Source organism: Cydia strobilella, chromosome 19, assembly GCF_947568885.1.
Source record: "Cydia strobilella chromosome 19, ilCydStro3.1, whole genome shotgun sequence".
Classification (NCBI taxonomy): Eukaryota; Metazoa; Arthropoda; class Insecta; order Lepidoptera; family Tortricidae; genus Cydia; species Cydia strobilella.
Genome location: NC_086059.1, coordinates 1,291,303 through 1,317,627, shown reverse-complemented (window position 1 = coordinate 1,317,627; position 26,325 = coordinate 1,291,303). Strand labels below are relative to the sequence as shown.

The window sequence follows — 26,325 nt, the reverse complement described above, 5'->3', positions numbered from 1 at the left end:
AGAGAAAGTCCGCCGAGGTCTGCCCCTTCCAACTCCCGTTTCTACCTGTCCCTTATACACTCTCTTTGTTAGCCTTCTTTCACTCATTCTTTCCACGTGTCCAAACCATCTCAACATACCTTTCTCAATTTTTGTCACTACATCTTCGTTCAGTCCACACTTTTCCCTTATCACACTGTTCCTAATTCTATCTTATTAGTGCTTGAGAAAGGAGACCTAGGCTCTCCGAAACATGTCGCGCGAGTGCCTAAAACAAGTGAGTCTAAACCGTGAAATTATTTAATGTTAGTATGTCTCACAACAGTTTAAATTCGAAAATTGTTCAATTGTTCAAATCGTCAAATGTCAATCACTACCTCCACGAAGCCAATTTCGGATTACAATCGCAATCAAATTGAAATCATTGCCCAAGACAATGACAGAGCAGATCAATCTGCTCAATTGAGCAATATGCCCGTGATGTAACCGGGATGACAAATCTCAAGCCCACGTACGAATTGTAGAACGATGACGGCCATTTTTAAAACCGATCAAGTGCGAGTCGGACTCACGCACGAAGGGTTCCGTACCATTACGCAAAAAACGGCAAAAAAGTTTGTTGTACGGCAGGCCCACTTAAATATTTATTTTGTTCTGTTTTTAGTATTTGTTGTTATAGCGGCAACCGAAATACATCATCTGTGGAAATTTCAACTGTCTAGCTATCACGGTTCATAAGAGCCTTCAATATAAGTCTATCAAAATCTTAACCAATTGGACGATTATTAAGATCATAACTGACTCTAATTCATCTTCAACTCTACCTCTTATGTGATTTAATATTACACCGACATTTCATAGATTTTGTCAGAAATAGACAGCTGTTTCATCTATTTCATCTTTTGCAATAAACGCAACCACCGGAGCGTAGCTCATTGATTCCCCACTCAGCCAAGCGACAGAAGATAGAAAGATAAGATAACACCCAAAAATATATTTTCTAAAAAATTGATATTTTCACAGCAACTTAGTAACATATCCGTTACAAACTAAATAACTAATTAGTGAGGAAAGCAAAGCGATACGCACGTCTGTGCGCGTATCCGAGCGTGCCGGCGCCGCTGAGCCGGCGCACACGGACGGATAGTCGCTGCGATTGTCGCGCGACTAACGCATACAAGAGATCAAGGTTAGCAATTTTAGAGTCAGCAGCAAATTAATTTTTAATAAAGAAAATTTAATAGATAGTCTAATTTCTAGGTCTAGGAACTTTTAAGTGAATGTTATACAAACATTAGAAAAGAAAACTCGAAGATGTTTCGGAGAGGTCTCCATTCTCACGCACTAACAGCTAGAGATGGGTAGTGAGTAAATACTCAAGAGTAAATACCGAGTAAATACTCAGTATTTACTCAATTTACCCGTATTTACTCGTTTATACCCAATTTGGTAGGTATAAACTATTTAGAGTGCTGACACTGCTGACAGGGTATAGAAATCTGAAATAAAGGTGTATTTTGTACTGGATTTAGTAGTCCAAATAGTAAAAAATATATTTTAAGAGGGGCGTTCCATACATGTAACTAAGTGTCACAATAAAAAAATCTGAAACCACCAACGTGTGGCACATCATTAAATTGGTCTTTAAAAATAACTTCAATGTTATTATGCACTTTTTTCAATAAATTTAATACTTTTGGGACAAAACCGTTTCCAAAGGCCAAAATAATGTTCATCCCTCTATAACTTTTGGAACAAAGTTTAATAAAATATGAAAAAATATCGGGAAAATAGACCCTAGAAAACACTTTGAGAAAAAAATACTTTAAATATGATCGGTCGGGTCATTTTTGAGTTTTCATTAAAAAACTCTTCATAAAAGGACGTAAGTGCCGCGTAAATACGTAATTTAGCGTGTACGGGGATTTAGGATTCTAAAAGGCGGACCTGTGGATTCTATTCCAGTCCTCAGTCACTTATTTTAATGGGAGAGTGGAACCCAGCGTGGAACGACGCTTTCTAAGCAGCAGTTGACCGCAACTAGATGGGTAGTTAGTAAAAACCCACCAAATATTTACCTAAAATACCCGTATTTGCCGTACACCGTAACTATGTATTTAGTGTGGTTAAAATATGATTTTATTATAGTCGTTAGTTTTCAGGCTGGCCCTTTCGGTTAACTCTTTGTCTATTGTAAGTAAAACCGCACGTGCTACTACCTGCAAAAAAGAATCGCTAACTTTGACCGCGGATACTATACGGCTATACTATGTATAGTCGTTAATTTTCAAGCTGGCCCTTGCAGCTAACTTTTATATTTTTATATATATTTTTATATATATTTTCATTCATTAAATATATACAACAAACTTTTCACTATTTCTAATTATACATTTTAATTTAAGCCAGCATTTAAAGACATAGTGTGCAGTAACAGCCCAAAAAGACCGGGGCCTGTGCTAGGGCTAGTTACAATATATGTGACACAATTTTTAGAGAGCGATCGGATTTTGGATAAACAATTTTCTTATAATATAAAGTTTACTTAATTCAATTAAACAAGCTTAATTAAATAAACATGCATTACTGGTATTTTTTATTTTTATGTACGTATTTAATATACGTATATTGGGTTTTATAATTATGTAAGTAGATATATATATATATATATATATATATATATATATATATATATATATATATATATATTATTTGCTATCTAATACACATACATACATATATATTATATGGAAAAATAGAGAAATATGACACGGAGTTACGTAGCAATCTATTCACTGAGGAAATATTTTTGTGTAGAAGTCTTTAAATTCAGTAAAAGAAAAACTCAGGAGAAACACTTTAGTTTTTTTATTCAGCCTACTTATGTAACTTTGATTATTTTGAGTAGACACGCTTGAATAGCTAGGTTGTATTATGTCCTGTAGGTCACCTGGTAATTTGTCAAAAAGCCTAGTTCCAACATATGAGTAGTGTTTCCTAGCTGCAGCACTGTTCGTAATCGGTATCTTATATTTGCTTCTGGTGTTTCGAAGGTTTGCCGGGTTAACATTTAATACCATGTCATCTATATGTCTACTAATATATATTATTACTTGCCAGATGTATAGTTGCCTTGGTGCTAACACTTTACTTAACCTATAAATTGCTTCAGTAGAAAAACGCCTTGGTTTTCTTTTAATAATTTTTAGGATCAGTTTCTGTGCAATCTCAATGTTTGCTATATTTTTTGCGCTACAGGCACCCCACGCTATGATTCCATACAATAGTATAGTCTGGGTTAAGGCAAAATACACAGTTTCAAGTGTTCTCTGGTCAATTATATTTCGAAGTTCTAGAAATATATACGCGGTTTGTCTAATTTTATTAGCAATATGTTTGCAATGTAGATCCCATTTTAAATTCTCATCGATTTCAACACCTAGGTATTTTGTTGAGTGTACCTGTTCTATTGTAGTGCATGTACAGGCAATGTCGGGAGTAGGACGACATTTATGAATTTTCAAGCTGATGTTTTGCTTAGGTTGTCCTGTCTTAGTTAGCGAGAAACAAATGTAGTTGGTTTTTGAGATGTTTAGAGTCAATAAATTTCTCTCATACCAATTTTGAGCCACTGTTAAGCCCTCTGATGCTCTAAGGCCTACTTCATCCCAGGATTTACCCACAAAACTTATTACTGTGTCATCAGCAAAGCAAATACATTGGCAAGTGTCTGATTGCAGTATGGAACAGAGGTCGTTTAGGTAAATATTAAATAAAATTGGGCCTAATACACTGCCTTGTGGCACGCCAAAGTCGATACTTTTGATTTCGCTGACAGTATTATCAATCTTTACAACTTGACTTCTACCAGATAAGTAACTTTCAAACCAGCTTAGCATCCTACCATAGATTCCATAAGCTTTCAGCTTTTTCAAGAGTATTTTATGCGAAATGGTATCAAATGCTTTAGCCAGATCTACAAAAATCGAGAGTACTTTACACTTTTTATCAGTATGTTCTACTACAAATTTTGTTAATTCAGCAATTGCATCACTAGTACTATGCCCTTTTCTAAAGCCGTGCTGATGCTTAAAGAGTATATTAGTTTTATCCAGATAAGAGCATAACCTTGCCTTTACAATTTTTTCAAAAATTTTTGAGAGACTTGATAAGAGAGATATGGGGCGGTAGTTGGATACACTTGTTGTTGTCCCTTTTTTATAGATCGGTATAACCACTGCCTCCTTTAGTGATTTAGGGAACATACCTGATTTTAAGCTTAGGTTTATAATGTAGGTCAGTGGGCGCACTATATATTCTGATACCCTTCTTAGTGTATTTCCTGTAAAGCCATCCATTCCACTAGAATTATTATTTTTAAGCGACCTAATCACAGAGTTCACTTCTTTTACGCAGGTTGGTCTAAAGTAAAAAGTTGTGTCCACTTTGTATGACAGCTCCCACTCGTCCGCTAACTGCGTTTCAGATATGTTCAGATGTTTCAGATGCTCAGTAGCTAGGTCACGACCTACACCAGTAAAATATGAGTTAAATTCATTTGCAGCTGAAAGCGGTTGATTTGCTACTTTAATTGTTTCATTTCCTATTTTGAGTTCTTTTATACTATTAATATTATGTTGTTTTCTACCAGAAGCTTCATTTATTGTAGACCAAATCAGTTTGGAGTTGTTTTTCGCTTTACTAAATTTATCCCCATAGTACTTAGTTTTTGCTTTTTTAATTAATAGGTTACAAATTCGTCTGTACTCTATGTAGTTCTGTTTTAAAACTGGATTATCTGAGTGTTTTTTGTATATCTTGTGTAGTTTGTCCCTTCTGCGCATACAAGATATGAGCCCCCGTGTAATCCAAGGTTTAATCGGTTTATTACTTTTACGACTAACTATTTTAATAGTAGTATTTGCCTCTATGTGCCCATGTAGCGAATCCCTAAATGAGTCCAGTGCAATATTAACATTTTTACTACTATATACGCTGCTCCACCGCTCCGTTTCAAGATCTACCACAAGTTGTTCGTGATCCACCTTCTTAATTACTATTTTTGGGATACTCCTACGGTCTATTGGATAATTTTCAAGCAGACACAGGGTTAACATATGATCAGTCACTGCAGCGCTGTAAATTAAACATTCATGTTTAAGATTTTGCAATTTTATCATGCAGTGATCCAGACAACTATTCTCTCTTGTGGGCTTATTAATTCCGATTTTGTATTTGTGTAGAGTAAGTAAATCGATGTACTCGTCAGCATGGGGGTGCTTACTGCCAGAAGAGTCTAAGAAGTTAATATTTAAGTCGCCCATTAAGACCGTATTTTTTATACCTTTGCAATCATCAAGAGCTTTGTCAAGTGACTCCAGGAATATCTCTATATTATATGACGAGGGGGATCTATAAATACCAAATACGCTACACTCTTTAAGATCCACCCTCAGGCAGTTCGCCCCACAAAGTACAACTCATTGTCTATTGTAAGTAAAACCGCACGTGCTACCCACTCAATAAAAAACGGTTCGGTCAATTTAACCGGTTATTGAATTACAATTTCTATGGAACTTGCAATAAGATTCAAAATGAACTATGGAAAACTTGCGAGGCTGTGTGGGGTCCCTCTACGGTTACTGAGTTTCGGCGAGTCGAACGCTACAGAACCAGTCTAAAATATATTATGTCAACGAGATGCGTAACAAAGGCGCGTTATCCGATATAAAATGTATATATATCGGAGAGCGCACTTACACTGGTTTTTGAGCGTTGGCCTAGGGGGTCATCCATAAATTACATCACACGAATTTAGTGATTTCACATTTGGCAATCCCGTTCCCCCTCGTGTGACTTCACATATTTGACAATTTTGTTTTCAACGAAATTAGCAAATTGAATGAAATATAGTTATTTTAATAAAAATATTTAAAATAATAGGAATATTAAAAATTTTATGACACGAAACCGATACGATATATCGTTTCAAAAACTAGCTTATTTAGTTGTATCGCGAATACAAACAATCAAAACAATTTTCGACTACAAGTGAAGTTAAAGTGACGTCACAAAGTTTGTTACTCCTCTCCCCCGTGTCACAACATGTCACATTTTCTAGACCCCCTCCCCCTAAACGTGGGACGTAATTAATAGTTTTCCATTGTAATTGGCACGTATTTAACCGGTCAACTAATTAATCGAATTTGGGTAGTTTAAAAAAATAGAAATGGGTACTTTTTTATTTTTTATTAGCCTACTTTGGTATCCCACTGCTGGGCAAAGGTCTCCCCTCGTTTTTTACATTCGACCCTGTCATCGGCATTTTCCCACCATTTGGGTTAGAATGCGTCCAAGTTGTCCCACCATCTCCTTTTCGGTCTGTCTGAACCCCGGCCTGCACCGGCTATGGTGTTCAGTGGGTCCCACTCAGTAACCATTTTGGCCATGGGTACTAAAATTAATAAATTGGCAACAAAAACGGTGCCTTAAATTAATCAATATGAGTTGTATTTTTATGAATTTTGGCCACAGTGCCAGGAAAGACAGTGATAACCTGGAAAAGCTGGTAATCACTGGTAAAATCGAAGGCGATAAGCCGAGACGCAGGAGCCCAATACGGTGGACAGACCAAATTCGCTCAGCCCTTGATGTAACGCTCCACGATGCCCTACAGTCGGCGACAGACAGAAAGAAGTGGCGGCAAATTGTCCAAGAGAAGCTAGAAGTAACCTAGAAGTAACCACGACCCTCAGTGATGAGGAAACCGATGCAAGGAGGAGGAGGAGACCACATTTTAAAAAGAAAACGGCTATATATTTGAGGTTCATATAAATTATTGGCGCTAAAATATTAATACACAGCCAAATTATATTATTATTATATGCCCAATGAAAGTTCGTGTTTAATATTTTAGATTCCTGAATATTGATAAGCCAATAGCGTATTTTACTGTATTTAAAATTAATTATTTTACACCATGCATGAAATAAAGCACCAGAAGATTAATGGAGAAACGTAGACAGCAGTTATTATTAGACACAATTTCTATTTTAAAGCCCGTATAAAACTACAAAGAGTAGGTAATTTTATTGTGACGTCACATGCTAGTGTTTTATATACATTCCATAGTAGCAAAATCGTTTTGACAATTCGAAAAAAGAACCTGATTTGACAAGTAGTCAAATACCCTATTAGAATTATATGCCAATGACCGAACCTTTTTTGCAGGTAGTAGCACGTGCGGTTTTACTTACAATAGACAAAGAGTTAGCCGTAAGAATTATACATACTATGTAACAATCGCCGCGATATCTGGTAACAGCTATAATATTGTAAAGTATTTTCGTCGCAGTTTTATTTTAATAAACAACAGGTTAAAAACTGTATAATATGTGAATCAGCTTGCAACATGCACTTATCTAGAACGCAAGTAATTAAGTAACTTTGAAAGTAATTAAGTACCTTCTTATTTAAAACAAAATTGTTAACTATACTTAATCACGTATATATCCGCTAAATTCCAAATGACCTCTCACTGATAATCACATTTTTGCCAAAAACTAAGCGTAATAAGCTTCTTATAACATACATATCATTAATACACTCACCAAAATGAGTAAATACGAGTATTTACTGTATGCTTTGAGTAAATACCGAGTAAATACTCAGTATTTACTCACCCCTACCCATCTCTACTAACAGCGCGTGAGTAGCGTTCACGATTGCCGCGCGTCGCGTATAGTTTAAATTTTTTCAAATGATTTTTACGCCTAAAACTCTAATCTGTTAAACAAAAGCCATTGTTTCTTTTCTATCGGTCGGCTCTCGTTCTGAACGCGTGGCAAAGCAACAATGTCCTTTAAAAAGCTGCAGTATTGTGTTGTTCAAATTAGGCGTTCAGTTAGGCGTAAAAATCATTTAAGAAAATGTTGCTCGAGTGATTAAAACACATCAGAAAACGGTAAGACGTATCACACACTAAATAAATCACAAAGAATATAAAAATATCATACTACAAGTGACTGGCAGGATAAATAAACTGGACGGTACATTTTCGCACTATACTCATTTGCATGTCATAAACGATTGTGAAAAATACCGTATAATTTACTAATTAAGAGTCTTCACAGTGTTTACGCGTCCGTGTGAAAGGCATTAAAGTATCATTCTAATTTATTCATATTTGTTCTAAAACTGTGTATTTATATTTATTCACTGGTAGTTTTACTACATAGCTTGATTATGTTAGCAAAATGAATCAAAATCAGCTTTCAACACAGCAATCCAATGAGGGCTATCGTTTTTTTGCTCACCAGTTGGCGCCTCTGTTGATGGTGGTCCAAAAGACTAAAGAACAGCTGTCAGTCATTGAAGTGACAAGTGACATTTGACATTTCGAACTATGGAAAAGACCACCATCTACACTAGCGCCCCTAGCGGCGAATTCATACGCGTTAGCCCTCATCGTTTTGGTAATTATGTTTTTTTTTAATCAAACTAGATGGGGAGTAAAGTTAGGTTAGGACCAAATATGTAGCTCACTAGTTAAGTAAGTAGTCACGCTAGCATGGAAGAGCCTTCTATTGTTTTTAATAAAGATTTTTTTTAAATATCTATCTGGGTCTAAGATAAGCAACTGTTTCCTGTAAACTTGTATAAAATAATAACTTCGTTGCCCATTTTGTCTATTTACCACTATAAAAAACAAATGTACCTACCATTGCAGGTACAATTATCTAAAACACGAGATTAATAAATGCGACATTGCAAAGTCCAATCGCTAGTGTGCCGCGTACCTAACGTGCGCGTACGCACATTTTATTGCCAAGTTTCTCGATGAAAACCGCGATTGTTGGATTACTGTTACAAATTAAACCTTATGACTTCATTTGTTCAGTGTATTGAGTATTATAGTTAATTGATCGTTTCTAAGTCTTATTGCATTGAGATACGGTGTATTTATGGTAAGGTAATTAGAAATGCTGTATTGAACGTCGACGCAGTTAATTGACTAGATTTCACTCTTATTGCTTTGAGATAAGACATATTAATGGTTAGTTAGAAATGCTGATCGAAATCTGAGCGTAGATGCGTATACAGTATAATAATAATGGTAATGGGGAAATCGCTGATTAACATTCGTTGAGTTAGAAAACGTTTTTTTATCGGTGCAGTAAATAATGAAATGTGTTTCCGTATGAAAGATAGCATAAAACTATTAAGTTTAGATTTGATGACAATATATCAACAAAACTGTAGAATGACCGGTCGTGGTATTTCCGGACCGATACGATCCTTCAAGAAAAGAGCGTACTCCGATCTTAAAGTCCGGCAACACACTTGCAATCCCTCTGATGTTGCAGGTGTCCATGGGCGACACTATCACTTACCATCAGGCGTTTCGTCTGCTCGTTTGTCTATATAAAAAAACCAAGTGCGAGTCGGACTCGCGCACGAAGCGTTCCGTACCATTACGCAAAAAACGGCAAAAAAATTACGTTTTTTGTATGGGAGCCCCACTTAAATATTTATTTCATTCTGTTTTCAGTATTTGTTGTTATAGCGGCAACAGAAATACATCATCTGTAAAGATTTCAACTGTCTAGCTATCACGGTTCATAAGATACAGCCTGGTGACAGACGGGCAGACAGACGGACAGTGGAGTCTTAGTAATAGCCCCGTTTATACCCTTTGGGTATGGAACCCTAAAAATACCTAGTCCTTAGGTTGGGTTGGCTCAATGCAGATTGCGGACTTTACATACATCTTCAAAATTCTCATTCTCACGTAAAGCCTGACCAGGAATATATGATCACGCGCCATGTTGCGGAATTTCACTAGAACTAATTTTTTCATACTATACTGAACTGTCACCCTATACATGAGAATAACAGCGCCCTCTTGACAATGATCGTATATTACTGGTCAGGCTTTATATGTAGTCAATTATTTGTATTAAACTAACACAAAAACGATTTAAAGGATTGAAAATAAGAAATCGATAAAATAACATCTTCATTTACCCTCTGAACGCCACACCTATTGTGTGCGGCGCGGCATCTTGAACCTTGTTAGAATGCACGAAGGTTGATATTGGGCTGTTGACGACTTTGACGGTCAGGGTTAAATTTTGTCAACTCCTTGGCCTTTCTTTTGACAAGTACGTCGATCATACAACACAACCATGGCCACCCATTTCGCAGTCGAGCAATAGCACATCCGCCGAGATCGAACCGATTACCCTCTGAACTGAATGCAGCGGAAGCACAACAAAACATGAAACTATGGGAACTGATAATTAGATTACGAACATACATACATACATACATACATACATATTGTTGTTGTTTCCTGTAATGAATGGGTTAATTGTTTGCTTGTCATTGACTTTAATTAATAAGCTGTGAAGCATATTTATGTACCTATTGGCTGATAGCTAACTTATCATAAACATTTAATTAACATACATAACAAATTACATATTTAAATAATAATAAAAAACATTAAAACTACATATTATCTAAACAAATTAAAACTAAACTAAAATTAAACTACTTAAAAATTTAAGTAATATAGATACATACCCAAATTACATATCTAAATATAATAAAAAAACATTAAAACTACATATTATCTAAACAAATTAAAACTAAACTAAAATTAAAATAAAACTACTTAAAAATTAAAGTAATATAGAATGTACCTATTGATATTAAAATGATTCATGATTTTAAAATTTTCGGTAACGTATACTTAGTGATGTTTCTCTTTAAGTATTTGTTACCGAAAATTCTAATACAGGAATTCTATGTTTCATATTGCTTACCATATTTTTTCAAAAAGTTTGAGTACAAGTGATGAACTAAATTGAAAAAGTTTAAATTACTAAGTATAGGCACATTATGTCACGCCATATTTTACATGCCTATATTTCTTTTATATTTTTTCGTCGTAACATTTTTCATTTAGGTTAAGATAGGCTATGATTCGTATACCAATGGAATGGAGTATTATTTGTTTACAGTTCCTTTTCTATATTATACACATTTTTTTATTAACCAGTAATTATAAACTTAAAATACTTACTATTTTATGACAACACGTAAAAAATTAGCTTAAAGCAATGAGAGTTTTGAATGATTCACGGTTAATTTCACTAGACTTATATTGACCAGGATATAGACCGTGATTACCTTTTGTATTGTTTATGAGCTCCCGATATACTGTCGAAATATCGGGAGCTCATAAACAATACAAAAGGTAATCACGGTCTATATCCCGGTCAATATAAGTCTTAAAGCAATGGCATAAGATTTTTCCCAAAGGGTAAAAACGGGACCCTATTACTAAGACTCCTCTGTCCGTCTGTCTGTCACCAGGCTGTATCTCATCAATAGTGATAGCTAGAAAGTTGAAATTTTCACAGATGATGTATTTCTGTTGCCGCTATAACAACAAATACTGAAAAGTACGGAACCTTCGGTGGGCGAGTCCGACTCGCACTTGTCCGGTTTTTTTTTATACCGACGCCATTACTAAACTCCATCTCCATTGTTCCAGCGAGCCACATTGGCCGAAAAAGAAGTGACCACGCTAAAGGAGCAGCTAGCGACCACGAGCCCCATCCAGGCCTCCGTGCCCAAGACCAATGGGTCCCTGGAACGGGAGAGGCTAGACTTTAGTCCCATTAAGGAGGAGGTTGAGGATAAGATGGAGATGGCCAGGAGCGGGTCGGCCAGGAGCAGCCCGCAGGGCGGGTTGGAGAGCGAGCTGGCGGCTAAAGAGAAAGAGGTAGGTTTCGTTGGATAATTATTGTTCAGGGTCTCCCCAGATATATCGCAGCAAAAGCCGATAGGAAAAAGCTTTATGTCTGCGATAAGGGGCAGCTCGGCTCGCATCGGCCGGCGCCTGCCGACGCGTCGACATATGTGGGGGAACCCTTACTGAAATAGATGATACGAAAGAAAAAGTGTCCAAGGTCTACAGTGCCCAGGGCTGGAATCGAACCAGCGTCCTCTAAATTGAGGTAGGCATGATAAGACCTAGTTCCGAAGTAAAAGTGAAATACTATTTATCAAAATGGAAACTATAGAAATTTGTAGATATTTCTCAGACAATCTCTATCACAAAAACTGTCTTTTTACAAAAAAATCTGTCAAAAACACTTTTTCATTGTTCTTGTTCGGAAACTTCACTTTGTAATATGTATTTTACTTTGCTCAAAATCGAACTATTGGCGCTATTACGTGCCGGCCACTTTCGTATACTTTATGTTGGAATACGGTTCCTATTGCCATAAAAGGCCAAAAAGGACACTTTTCTTTATTTTTAAAAAATAAGATCGAATCTCAAATAATCATGAATTTTCAAACGTGGCCGTATTGAAGGCACAATACGTACTTACATTATTTACTTTCCTTTTGCCACTATTGTTATTATTTACTCCATTCCATCAATTTAAACCCAATCCGTCATATAACCATATCCCATTAGAAAGATTTAGTGTAAGGTCAGTGTGTTAACTGGTAAAAGGATGCAGCATTGCTAAGTGGTATCGAATGTAACGTACGATCAATAAATCAATTACATGCCCCTGCGCAACGTGAATTGAATTTGACAGTTGGCTAGATCTAGGGACGCGCGCAGAAGATATTTGTGGTATTTTCTATAAAAAGGGACCTTATTATCGATGGCGCTTACACCATTATTAACGATGCTACGATATAAATACAATGCAGCGCGACGCTGTGCGACGTAAGCGCCATCGACAATTTTCATAGAAAATGCCCCATTTTAGATAGAAAATACGCTTCAAGCAAGTGAGATTTTCTATGATAGCTCTTCTAGCTTCTACACGTAGGCCAATCTAAGGCTGCTATGCGGTGGAATGGGATACCTAGCAATATCACTTGCTCCCTCTAACGCATAAATGCGTCCTTTAGCAATCTAAAGGACGCCTACGTTAAGCCATCGTGTAGAGGAGTCATGAGAAGAAGCCAGGATATTAGAAGAAAAAAGATTTGACGCGCCGCGCGAAACATGTGAAGATATGCCCATCGCACGGATTTTTACGTTTTATCTAAATTTCTCTGAAGATATACTTCTGTTTACAATTTTTCTCGTCATATCCTGGGGCGTAGCTAGAGGATATGGCGCCCGGGGCAGTCACCAAATTTGCGCCCCCTGACGACTGACAAAAGTTTGTCTGCTGCTGTCTTTTGCCCATTTTGGCGCCCCCCCTTAGATGGCGCCCGGGGCATTTGCCCCCTCTGCCCCCCCCCCCCTAGTTACGCCACTGCTGATATCTCTCGGCTATTAGTGATTAGTGTTATTTTCTACAAGGTAACGATATACAATTAAAAATAAATGAAAATTAGACATGTCACCGTGATTTTTTTCTACAGAGCCAACTTTAACCTTTTTAGGTTTTGTTTAAAGTCTGCCCTGGAAAATATATTTATTAATTATTCTGTTGACCAATAAATTATCTTACCCTACTACATTTTTTAAATTTGCCTTTTTTTTACTGAAAAAATTGGTTCGCTAGAGTAAAAAAAAACTACTACTCTTGCAAAAAAAAAACAGTTAAATTCATGCATGAGTCTAGCAAGACTACATTTAAAATCACGCAAATGAATGAACGAATTAAAGTATCGATGGTGGCGCCCCTAGCGCGGGGAAACAGGATACGTTCAATGGAATGATTGATCGCCAACGGACGATAATCCTTGCACTGGATAAATATCGTACGTATCGGTAGTGACGTCACTACTCTTTACTTTACCACGAGGCAGGAAACTGATCCAAATGATCCGTATATTTACATCGGCAACGTCCAAAATACGGGACATAAACTTTAATGTTCTTTTTAGGGTTCCGTACCCAAAGGGTAAAAACGGGACCCTATTACTAAGACCCCGCTGTCCGTCTGTCCGTCTGTCACCAGGCTGTATCTCATCAACCGTGATAGCTATAACAAGGATTACACACATTTCTATAAAAATGTCTCGAAATATTGTTAACAAAAAAACATTACGAAGAATGTCATTAACACTGAAAAATATGTCTTTTTAATTAACGATTATTACCAACACGTTACGAACTGTATCAAACCCATTCATCTTGCCACCAGTATCATTACGATCGATCAATCAATCAATCAATATTATCGACGCAGACAATTAGAGCAAGTGGCAACACTGGTCGACTCAAACACTTTTAAAAAGGTATTATGTCTCACGGTCTTCAAAAACGGCCGTTTTATTCAAAGTTGTTACTTTTTTTTTAGAATCGGGATTTTTCATGTTATTTCTGATCAGAATCACAAGCTCTTTCGATAATAATAGGAGATAAAAGTGTCCTAAATTTTCCATACTTTTTTCGTTCCTTCCATTCCTTTACCGTCATACAAAATTCATGAAAAATGGCCATGGAAAAAAACTTGGGACGATGTTTTTTCTTATCAGGATCGAAAGCTCGTGATTTTGAATAGAAATAATATAAAAAATCCCAAATTTGAGCAAAAAATGTAGTTTAACTTTAAATAAAATGGTGCTTAAACCCTTTCAAGATTGAGATGGCTGAATTATATGGCCGATGCCCACATATTCCGTAAGTAAGTAATATTTATGAAGCTTACGGTGCACAAATCGAAGTGGAGATAAATCTTTTCGATCATTGGTCATTTGACAGTTAAAAGGATACACTATAAGTTTAGAAACAATTCATGTTGGTTGTCTATTTGTCGTGTGTGTTTTTGTATTTGCTAGTAAGTACTTGTTTTCTGGCAACCCTTTTCTGTTAGAAAGTGTATATGCACTACTTTGTAAAATGGTACTCAAAGTTAAAAGGCAGTAACTGTATTCATCCCATACATATTTGCCACATTTTTCTTTTGATTGACAAAATAAGATACGAGTTTGAGTAGTGCCTATTATGTTATTTGAAAACGCCACGTATTGTGGTGAATTTTATAATTTAAAATCATTTTTAGGGTTCCATACCCAAAGGGTAAAAACGGGACCCTATTACTAAGACTCCGCTGTCCGTCTGTCTGTCTGTCACCAGGCTGTATCTCATGAACCGTGATAGCTAGACAGTTGAAATTTTCACAGATTATGTATTTCTGTTGCCGCTATAACAACAAATACTAAAAAGTACGGAACCCTCGGTGCGCGCGTACGACTCGCACTTGGCCGGTTTTTTTCAGCCATTGTCTTATCTACCCGGTTTAGTAACTGCTATTACTAATTATGATACGTTGTTTATAACTATAGTCTGTCAAGGGACTGTCTAATTTCAAACATAGACAGAGATAATAATACTATCTTTGTCTTACACTAGTACTAGCACCCAAAAGAATCCTGAGTACAGCTTTTTTGTAGCTTTTAACCCAAAACTCCGCTTCATCACTTCTACATTACCCATTCAATGTTTAGCCAAAAACCTTTTCATACTCAAAGCTATGCAATCCGAATGCAGACAAAAAAACTGCAGCAAACAAACTATGCACAAAGAAGACCAGTCCATTTGGAGAGCCACTTGTGAGGTCTAGTCAAAAAGAGTTACTCATTCAGACAGTCATTAGGCATTGAAAACCCGAAATTGAAGAAGAGGCCTATTCAATATATGAAAGCATCGGTGATAATTTGGAAGGGTTTCAGGTTTTATTAATACTAATAAGTGACTAACAGACAGCGAAACGGGCTGAAACGGAAAATTGAAGGCATGTTTAAAAAAACAACATAACTAACATTTTTTGCGGATTTGAGTTTTGGTATCATAGCATTCATCTAAGCAGGATCTACAAAGCAAAAGATAGTGTCCAAAAATGACCCCAATTGTCCAAAATGTGAGGATTAAAATAAATCCACTAGTTAAGTAAGATAAATCTGTACCTCTCTGATAGAATACAAAACATAATTTCTGTAGAAACTTGTTTTATTTTCTTACAAAAAGAACATAACAAAATTTTACAAAAACAGCATAAGTGACGAACTTATTTTTCAATTTTTTTCCAAAAATACTGGTCTTTGAAATGTGTAATCGTATATTTCGGAACTATTGGCCACTTACTAAAACCACCTATACAATGTTTATGTCAAATAACTAATATATAAGAAGACATTTAGTTTTTTTCGTCTCCTGTAAATTCATGTCTAGTGTAGTTATGTTGTTTTTGTAAACATGCCTTCAATTTTATTTTGCTGTTGGTAGTTATGAAGAGCGCTGCAAATTCAAGTTGATATGTGATCTAGTAGTGTCATACACATTTTATCAAGGGCAGATCAAACTTTATAGTAAGGGAGGGGGGGGGGTCAAATCCTAGCCCCAGCCTAAGGTCTAGGATGGGTCCAGAACCCCCACGCTTAACTCATTCGCGTCTTTCTATTAGACATCGCAAAGTTAAGAGAATCCCAAGCTAATTATTGTCCTGCACCCTAACAAAATAATTTCTTCAGTACTTGAGACCCTCGTCGACAACGATTTACCTCTGATTCGTTGAATTTTAAAAGTCCAAAAAAATGACCCTGTTCTGTAATGTTTTTGATCTAGTACAGTCGCCATCAGATATATCGGAGCGGCCAAGGCGCTCACAAATATCTGGACACGCCTCTATTGTCATGGCGTTAGAGTGCGTGTTCGGATGTTTTTGAGCACCTCGGCCGCTCCGATATATCTGACGGCGACTGTACCATATCGCCCACAATGTTAACTGACCATCGGTAGACCTTAAGCCCTTTGTAACAAGGTTGACCGACGGACAGTTTTAAGTGTTGCTGTTTACGAGATTTGTAACAATTTTACAATGTAAAGGCGATTGAGATCAGTCACGTTTTAAATGCCACGTGCATTATTGTTTTCAATTTAAAAAAAGCCAATCGCCCACACGTAAACCCCATAAAAGACCTCGGCCTTTCTCAAAAAATAAAACACAAAGGGGCAAAAGTGAACTTTCTTTCCAACGTTTCAAGTACTTCGTCAATTCCAGAATCGGCTATCGATTAAAAATCAAAAAAATGAAGCCGGAAAAACGCAAAAGTGAAAAGGCGAAGCGAAATTGTATTTATAACTCCATTTCTCTGTGGACTCGAGTTATTTAAGTTATTGAGGGGACTTTTTCCCGCTGTTTTTTCTGTATCTTACTAGATTTTAATTAAGTCGGAAAGGGGTAACTTCTGTTATTTCTTTTTGATGATATTCGATAAACGATTCGTATTCGGAACTTTTTTTGATTAGGCCTTTGAATCGCGGGATGATTGCGGACATTGCGGTGCTGATTAGATTTTAACTTTTCTTTTAGATAATTTACTTATAGCCCAAAAATGTACCAAGGGGGAGCTTTTACATATAGAAATAAGATTTCTATACCTATCCCCTATGTCCGAAGAGTGTCATCGGGGAGAAATAATGATCGCGTTGAGAAGGAAAAAATACAAACTTATATGAGCTCAAGTTTCAATATGCTAGAAACATCAAATTTCAATAGCCTTCTTGAGCTTACTGTGGAGCTTAGTCAATTTGTATAAAGATATCCTATAATATTTATTTATTTTATATTATTTCACATTTATCAACTGACAAGTTGTATTCCATATTCGACATTGACTGCGCTTATAGTCAACACACGAAGATGAAGTTCTTTATTCCATCAATGAAATCCATTCTGTTTGAAACTGTACAAAAGATGGTAGCTTCTTGTTATAGTCGTTATTTTTCATTGTTGGAACTTATGTTCGACAGCAGATTTAATATCTAAGCAATAATAGAGCAGTGTAAATCATAAACACCTTTATTTTTAGCAATAAACATTACTTTCATCTATAGGGCTGCACTAAACTCGAACAGTAATTCTTCTTTAATGTCACTTCGTTGAACATGAAAGAGTGATGACGCTATTTTTGTACCCAAAACGAAAACACTCGAAATTAGTTTATGACGTCTGTCTGTCGTTCGATTTATTTTAATTTTGTTATTTCGGTCGGAGCATCTTATTAGTTTCGAACGCGCCGCTTCGACACTGATACATTTGGATGCATTTGAGAAATGGCGTACCGTTTTATACTTATCAATATCAAGTAGCGTAATGATGTTAATGATAATTATCATTATCATCAGGAAAGGATAACGTATTCAGAGGGCCGACCCCAAATAAATGGGAAGAAGCACGGAGAAAGAAGAAGTTCAGGAAAGGATAAAGAAATTGATTATTTCGAAGATTCATCGTAATAATATCTAGTTCACTTATTTTAAAAGTTTTTTAGTTTAAAAATATGCTGTAGCATCTGACTCGTGTTATTACAATAATAAAAACCTTAAAGAAAAAACTTGTCCAGAAAATTTGTCTCAATAGTTACGATTTCTGCCAAATATCTCAAAGCGAATAATCTCATCACATCTCAAGTAAATCAAAGAGAAAGCCCAATCGTAGACAAGACGCAATCACGCAACAAACGTAACCTATCATCTTGTCAGAATAGCACGCACGATAATTTAATAAAAAAACACACAGATGAAAAAGCACCGAAATCGTAGACGAAAAAGAACCAAATTCGTCTTATGGATCCATAATTACACCCCACACGCGAACATGAAAGCAAATGTCAAACGCACATATTTATTTCCGAGTATCGGCTGCGTTCTGAGAAGATCGACGTAAACATCATCATGTCGATGATGAAAGAGATCTGAGGGCCTACCGCGAACCACGTTCGATCTGTTGCCTCCCTGTCACACTTACGTACGAATTTACAAGTGGGACAGAGATGCAAGACGTCGTACTTGGTCGCGGTAGGCCTCAGCTTCTTTGTACTCGATGCTGATTATTCTAATTTCGGACACAAAAAGTGTAATTTGGTGAAGAGACAACGGTGTCATTGACGTTCCGATCGTTTCCTGTGAATGTTCAATTTAGAAATAGTATGGGCTCTTCAAAATGTTAAGTACCTACTTTGATAGCTTTGGATGAAATATGAAGGATTAAGGTTCCTACATTAGAATTGTCTATTTTCTTTTGGTTCTCTACTTAATAGTTATATATTTTTCCTTAAAAGCATTATATTTACGATATTTTAATAACAAAACTTCCGTGAGACATAGACATATTAAATATATTAATAACGGGTCACTCACGTATTTTAAGTCGAAAAACGCTCCGTCCGACCCGTCCGTCCGTCCCCGTCAATGCAAGCTCCTGATGCCACTCCTCGGTATGGAGTGAAACATGTCGAGCGTTTTTCGACTTAAAATACGTGAGTGAGCCGTTATTAATATATTTACGATATTATGTATTTTAATATGATAGTGTGTAGATACCTAATTGTGATACTATAGACAGGCATTTCTTCTGTAGTAGTAATATAGCGAGTGATAAGAACTAGATCGAAAACCTCGAAAGCTACCAAAAAAAAAAAAAAAAATAGAACATACATACACATACACACATACATACATACATTACAAATCCATCATCATCATCATCATTCATACAATCATTCTATACATTGAAAATCAATTTTTTATGCTTATTTAATAAACTCAAGGAGAAACGGACCGCGATGGTTATTTTATTTTATGAACCGGCCTCCTGAAGAAACTAATTGATGACCCCAGTTCTATAGTTACAATTTTTAGAGCTGAGTAATTCCTAATGCGCGATTCAGTCCGAATTAACATAAACGCCATCTAACGGTAGATCTCCAAACTTCAACAACATAATTAACTACAACGTCCGCTTATTTACGTCAAGCCCGTCGATATTCAGAAGCCGACGTGATAGATTCATAGCCCCGACATCAAAAGACGATATTAATCATAACGCACATGAATCGTTTAGTCTTGTTTTTATTGTAAATCAGTTATAAGACGTGTATGAATCAAACGCGCGCCTCGCGTCGACGCGGAGTCGAAATGTAAACAAAAAAGGCCACCGGGCACCTGTTGCGAGTGGTGGGATAGGGGATATTTTAGGGAAGAATCCTATAGCATAGAATAACTTATACTAGAGCCATACTGTCATAGTAAATTTTCTAACCCCAGTAAATTCACTGCAATCTGTCGACACGCTTTAAAACTAAAAATAAATATTTATAAATATACGATAAAATATATTTAAATATGGATAAATGATTTTTTTTATTTGCATTAATTATTTTTATGATTTTGACCCATGTTCTTTCACTGATATGCGTTAAAATTGTTAAATAACAAACGTAACCGTCAACGCCATCTATACGACAGTAAGCCAAAGCTAGTAGCGCCCTCTGAACGAGAATCAAATTTTCTTGATTTTCGAGGCACGTTTTTTCCTTAGACTGTATCCATCTTTTACGGAGTTATATCTATCTTTGCCTATAGAAAGGATAATATAACATACTTAAAAAAAAAAACATTTATTAATTAACACACAACACACATACACACAACACATTAACATTTATTTTAATTTTATATTTGTTTTTATTATTTTTATGACATGTGTAAAAACTGATTATGAGCCTTGCAGCTTGAAATAACGATTTTTTTTTTATTGTCTTAATTGTTTTTAGTATGTGGGTATTTTTGCACTTTGTAGTTTTTCCTCAGTCACCCGTTGACCACGAACGCTGTAAAGGGTTCGAAATGTCGGGATGTATTATAAATTCAATATACGCGATATAATCCGTTTTCATAGTTTTATTTCATGACATTTATTAAAATTAAAAGAAAGAATATATAATTACATAACTATCTTAGTGGTCCCACAGTATTTTTTTTTATACCACGTCGGTGGCAATCAAGCATACGCCCCGCCTGATGGTAAGCAGTTACCGTAGCCTATGGACGCCTGCAACACCAGAGATATTACACGCGCGTTGCCGACCCTTTAAAAACCTGTACACTCCTTTTTTGAAGAACCCCATACTGTAGCCCCTCGGGAAAACCTCGGCAGGGAGCTCATTCCACAGCCGAAGCGTACGCGGGAGGAAATTCCTCTTAAACCGCACAGTACGCGACCATTTAGGTGCTAGGGAGTGAGGATGAACACCCTGCCGATGGCGAGCGGTGCGGTGATAGAAAGCGGCCGTTGGCATCATGTCAAACAGTTCTTCAGAGCACAGCCCATTGTACAAACATTTTCGGGGTATCCTCTAAAACTAAAGTCCCTTACATTGTATGAGATGAAAAACATATGAACGATATATTCCCGATTTTTTTTCCCTTGGGGTAAATAATAATAATGGAGCGAACACAAACAAATACTTAATTTTATTCCTTAATAGTGTTTAATATATACTTTTTAATACAGTTGCTCAAAAAGTGGTACTTTTTGTGGCTGCGTAGCGTGTGAGAAGCTCAATTTCTCGAACTAGTGCTTTTTACTTTTTAGTTCCAAACTATACTTTCGAAACGCAGTTAAAATTGAATTTAGCGCGGAGCAGGTAAGTACCAGGGCCTCATGAGTTATGAGGAGGTGTCGTTGACCAACCCGCGCCGGGCCCGCGGCGGCCGCGGCCGGGGCGCGCACGAGTATGAAGGTATCGCGGGCTGCGGCAGCTCGCGTATCTTAGCTGTATAGGTACTTTTGGTTTTGGTTTGGTTTGGTGGTATGATTCTACTAATGATATATTAATTTATTATTTTTTCGCAATTGTATTAAAAAACGTCGTTTACAACACGTGTGAAATGTCTTTTCACACTAGTTGTAAGATGTACTATACTGTCCGCGCGCCAATTCCGTGCATTCGGAGGTCGAGGAAGTGGGGGGGGGGGGGGTGAGCGCCGCGTCCGTACGTACAAAATGCCACTACTCTGTCATGGCGCCCAACATTCCTAACATTCCTCAGCCGTGCACGGAATTCGCGCGCGGACAGTACTTACTCCGTTGCCTGTGACCAGTGACCCAAAATGAGACTCCGAAATACCGGGAGATTCGGGAGCTCGAAAATATGCGTGAATCATTCAAAACTGTTACACATCACTATACATTGCGATACAATCACCTGCTCTAAATCAATTCACCCGATCCGTTACTCAAGAAAAACTTCATCAAAGCCAAATAAATGATCCTCGGAAATTTCGTTCGCGAGAAACTAATAAAACTCATAATTCCCGCGAAGTGATATTTACGTACGTCTGGCATTTTACGATAGACAACAGTTACATATTTAATGTTCGATGTTTATCAACAATTCTTTTTAGAAGCAGTAAATTATTTATCTTCAAAGGATTTGCTTATTTTCGAGCTTTTGTTTCTTTTGTAACAAACGCCGGTTGTTTTGCGATTTGATGGATTAAGCACCATACCTAAATTAGGAGATAGGTCGTAATGAGATTTGGAATTTTGGACTGTAAGTTGCCTTTCATATTTTTTGCAATTAAAAAAAGATTGGGGTTTTTTACACCCCAATATTTAATACAGATGAAAACACATAAAATAAAACGATGTATGAAAACGGATTATATCGTTTATATTAAATTTTTAATACATTCCGACGTTTCGAACCCTTTACAGCGTTCGTGGTCAACGGGTGACTACAATACGTCACCCGTTGGGTGGGTGGGCGATATAATCCGCTTTCATAGTTTTATTTCACGAGTAACTATCACAATCCTGGCGAAGATGGGGCACGCTGACAACACCGATTGTCGTATGTGTGGCGAAGAGGAAGAGACAATAGAACACCTTATGTGTGAATGTCACGCCCTCGCCAGACAAAGAATGAAGGACTTTGGAACAGGCTACCTGGTACCAAAGGAATTCAAAAAGCTACCCATAAGGTCCATCATCCGGCATATGGAGATGGTGGGGAAAGCTCTTAGTAGCGGACGGATAACGGTAACTGCACAAAAGATCCCTATGGGTCGAAGTGTATCCGTAAGGGCCCCCGAAATTATAAGATAAGATAACTATCGCATATCGCGGTAACCGAAGACAATATTACAGATGAAAACTATTTTGATATACTGAAATGAATAAAATGTCTGTATTTCAAAGTCAAATATAACACATAAATGCTATTTAAAAAAGGTGGGCCTTTCTAAACCCCAATTTTTAGTATACATCAAAACTATTATCAATCAATAAATATTTTATTTTCAGACCAGGTTCATAGTGTTAGTGTAAACTCCCTTAAGGCCGTTCCATCGGTTTGCCGCTGTCTCTGTCACATTTCGCAAGAAAGAACGGGAAAGATCATGCGCGCCAAGTGTCAATTTTGATCGAATTTTGTCGATTTTTATTTATTTTAAAAACGTTATCCTACAATATCGAAATTCGAAAGCTATGAAATTATTATTTAAGTTAAGATTGTTTTTTCTTCTTTTTTTGTTTATAGTATCACATAATAAATAACTGAGTAAAGTAGGATTAAAAGTCCGAGTTAGAGTTTACTTTGAGAATTAATTGTATCGAGCGAAGTGTCATAATTCGTGTATCGTGTATATGTTAGTTAAACCTATACTAAATTGGCTATAATAAATTATAAACTAAGCCTCTGGTAGCTCAAAACTGGGAGGAGTGGAAGAAGAGGGGGGTGGCCCTTGCCCAGCAGTGGGACACAATAGGCTCGTAAAAAAAAACCGGCCAAGTGCGAGTCGGACTCGCACACCGAGGGTTCCGTACGTTTTAGTATTTGTTGTTATAGCGGCAACAGAAATACATCATCTGTGAAAATTTCAACTGTCTAGCTATCACGGTTCATGAGATACAGCCCGGTGACAGACAGACAGACGGACAGCGGAGTCTTAGTAATAGGGTCCCGTTTTTACCCTTTGGGTACGGAACATTAAAAATCCTCTGGATCCCATATGTACTCCCAGTGTTACCAGAAGGCGCAAGCAGGTGACTAAAACTAGGTGCAAGAGGCTGTTGGAACTTGGAACTGTTACGCACGCGACGATAAATAAATGTTAAATTTACTTCAAAGTTAAATATAACAGTAAAATATGTTACAGTAGCCTATTTTTTCACTGATAACCACTTGCCAAGTCGAAGTATTTAATATGACATCATCTTAAGTAAACTTTACTCATCTTTACCCACTCATTGACTCAGAAATTCATGAAAAATGACACATTGCGATTAGTTTAGTTTATTTGTAGTTTTCAGTCGAAAGAAACAGATTTCTTTGTCTCTTTCTCAAGACATCTGTTTTAAATTTTCGGTCTTTGCCTTCTCATGAGATTGTATTTCAACAAATTGATTTTACATTGACACTTTAAATTTTGTTGACAGTTGTATTTCAAATGTCATTTGTTTTTGCCGAATATGTAGCTCATTAGTTCAGGATGCCGATTCAGATTGTTACGATTTCGATATTATTATGATAAAACCTCGAAGATCATGCCGATTGACAGAGCCCGGAATTTTCGCGGCAAAACAAAAGACTGTCGCAATCTTGCTAGAGTTAGAATTTTTTTTTTATCGATACCGATAGTTGGGTAATGGATGAAAAAAAACCGGCCAAGTGCGAGTCGGACTCGCGCACGAAGGGTTCCGTACCATTACGGAAAAAAACAGCAAAAAAATCACGTTTGTTGTATGGGAGCCCCATTTAAATATTTATATTATTCTGTTTTTAGTATTTGTTGTTATAGCGGCAACATAAATACATCATCTGTGAAAATTTCAACTGTCTAGCTATCACGGTTCATGAGATACAGCCTGGTGACAGACAGACAGACAGACGGACAGACGGACAGCGGAGTCTTAGTAATAGGGTCCCGTTTTTACCCTTTGGGTACGGAACCCTAAAAAAATGGTTAAAAAAATATTTAATAAATAAATTTACGTAAAGTTTTTATAAAATTATATAGAAACAGGTGCAGTTTCTTCTTCAAAATCTACATCAGCACACACAACAGCACATGACATTATATTTGGATTGTGACAGTGATAGGAGTAGATAATCATTATCATTAATTTCCCAAACATCTCTGGGAGTAAACGGTTTCGTTTATTACTTTAAATCCATTTATGTATACTATTAAATTATGTACCTATATACTAATTGTATCTGTTTGTTTATAATTTTATACAAACCTCACTTTTTTTTTGGTTGACCGTCTTTTTTCTCTATTAAGTACATAACTATCGACATCGAGAAACAAATGTTTCTAACTCTAGCAAGATTGCGACAGTCTTTTGTTTTACCGCGAAAATCCCGGGCTCAGCTTATTGAGATGCAAAATGGAGTGAAAGTCGTGCGTGAGATCCGATGCGCGTCAATCATCAAGACGATCGTTAACGTCGTACCTATCAAAACCAAAACAAATTGCTATATTAGAATCAACCTCCAATAATATTCAAATGCCTGGAAAAGGCAAGATTATCTAATGACGGGACAGATTTCACTCTAATTGTTTGGCAAGCTCGGTTCTCCATACAAACGTAGTTACGCTCTCATTTTAAAACGACTAGCTATATTGCTATGAAACTTTGTCCTTACAATAGGATAAGGTATATCTAGGTCTGTAATTAGTTTACGTAGCTTCAGATACAATAATAAAAAAATACAGCGAATTTAAGTTTTTCCTTGTTTTTGCTTTATTGCATTTGTTTTATATACTACAGCTATATAAAATTACAGACCTAGATATACCTCATGTCATAGTATGTGCAAAGTGTCATTACAATCCAACACGTAGTTTTAAAATGAGAACGAAACTCCGTTTGTATGGGAAGGTAAAATTTGGCTGAGCTTGCCGGGAATTCTTAAGAAAGAAACACGCAAATTACGTACGATAACACGTGTAACTTATGTTCAATATTGTATTAAGGAAGCAAGGCTGAACCGAAAATCGTTATCCACTATTAATATTAATAAGTATCAACAGTTTGCATATTACTACTTATTGGAATTCGACACTAACATCTAACCGACACTGTCATACAATCTAAAACCAATTCTAAACCCATTCTCACAAGATTCAATTTCCAATAGCATCTCAATCTAAACTTAGTATTAAGACAATTTATTTTGCACTTTAAACTTTTAATGATTGCGTTCAAATTTGCATGTACGCTAAAATCCCACCATATGCTGCTATTAGCTTTAGCTTCAGCCGATCGATTTTCAATTTAATCATGATTAGTTTAAAGTTCAATTTGCACTGTGGCGGCACACACGTGTTCTGAATATGTCAATTCATTACAAACTTCGGCTTGGATGATTTGTGACATTATCAAAATAATGTCCCTGTGTTATTAGTGAGCGTATTGTTCGATTATTCTCAGTAATTGACGAAATATCGAATAATGATATTCCGTTGTATGATAATGTTCTAGTTACGCTTTATCTATTTTTCTCAAAGAACCTTTGTGAGTCATTAGCTGATCTAATATTTATTATTTCTTAGTATGG

General features: G+C 36.5%; 1 protein-coding gene across 5 annotated transcripts in view; it reads left to right on the top strand.

Annotated features, from left to right (window-relative positions):
- Positions 1–26,325, top strand: part of LOC134750021 (homeobox protein cut) — a 209,142-nt gene that overhangs the window by 96,981 nt on the left and 85,836 nt on the right. For all 5 annotated transcript variants that reach the window (XM_063685090.1, XM_063685088.1, XM_063685087.1 and 2 more), the window contains one exon: positions 11,543–11,773. In XM_063685090.1, the coding sequence (XP_063541160.1) occupies positions 11,543–11,773 (231 nt within the window). The remainder of the gene's footprint in view (positions 1–11,542; positions 11,774–26,325) is intronic.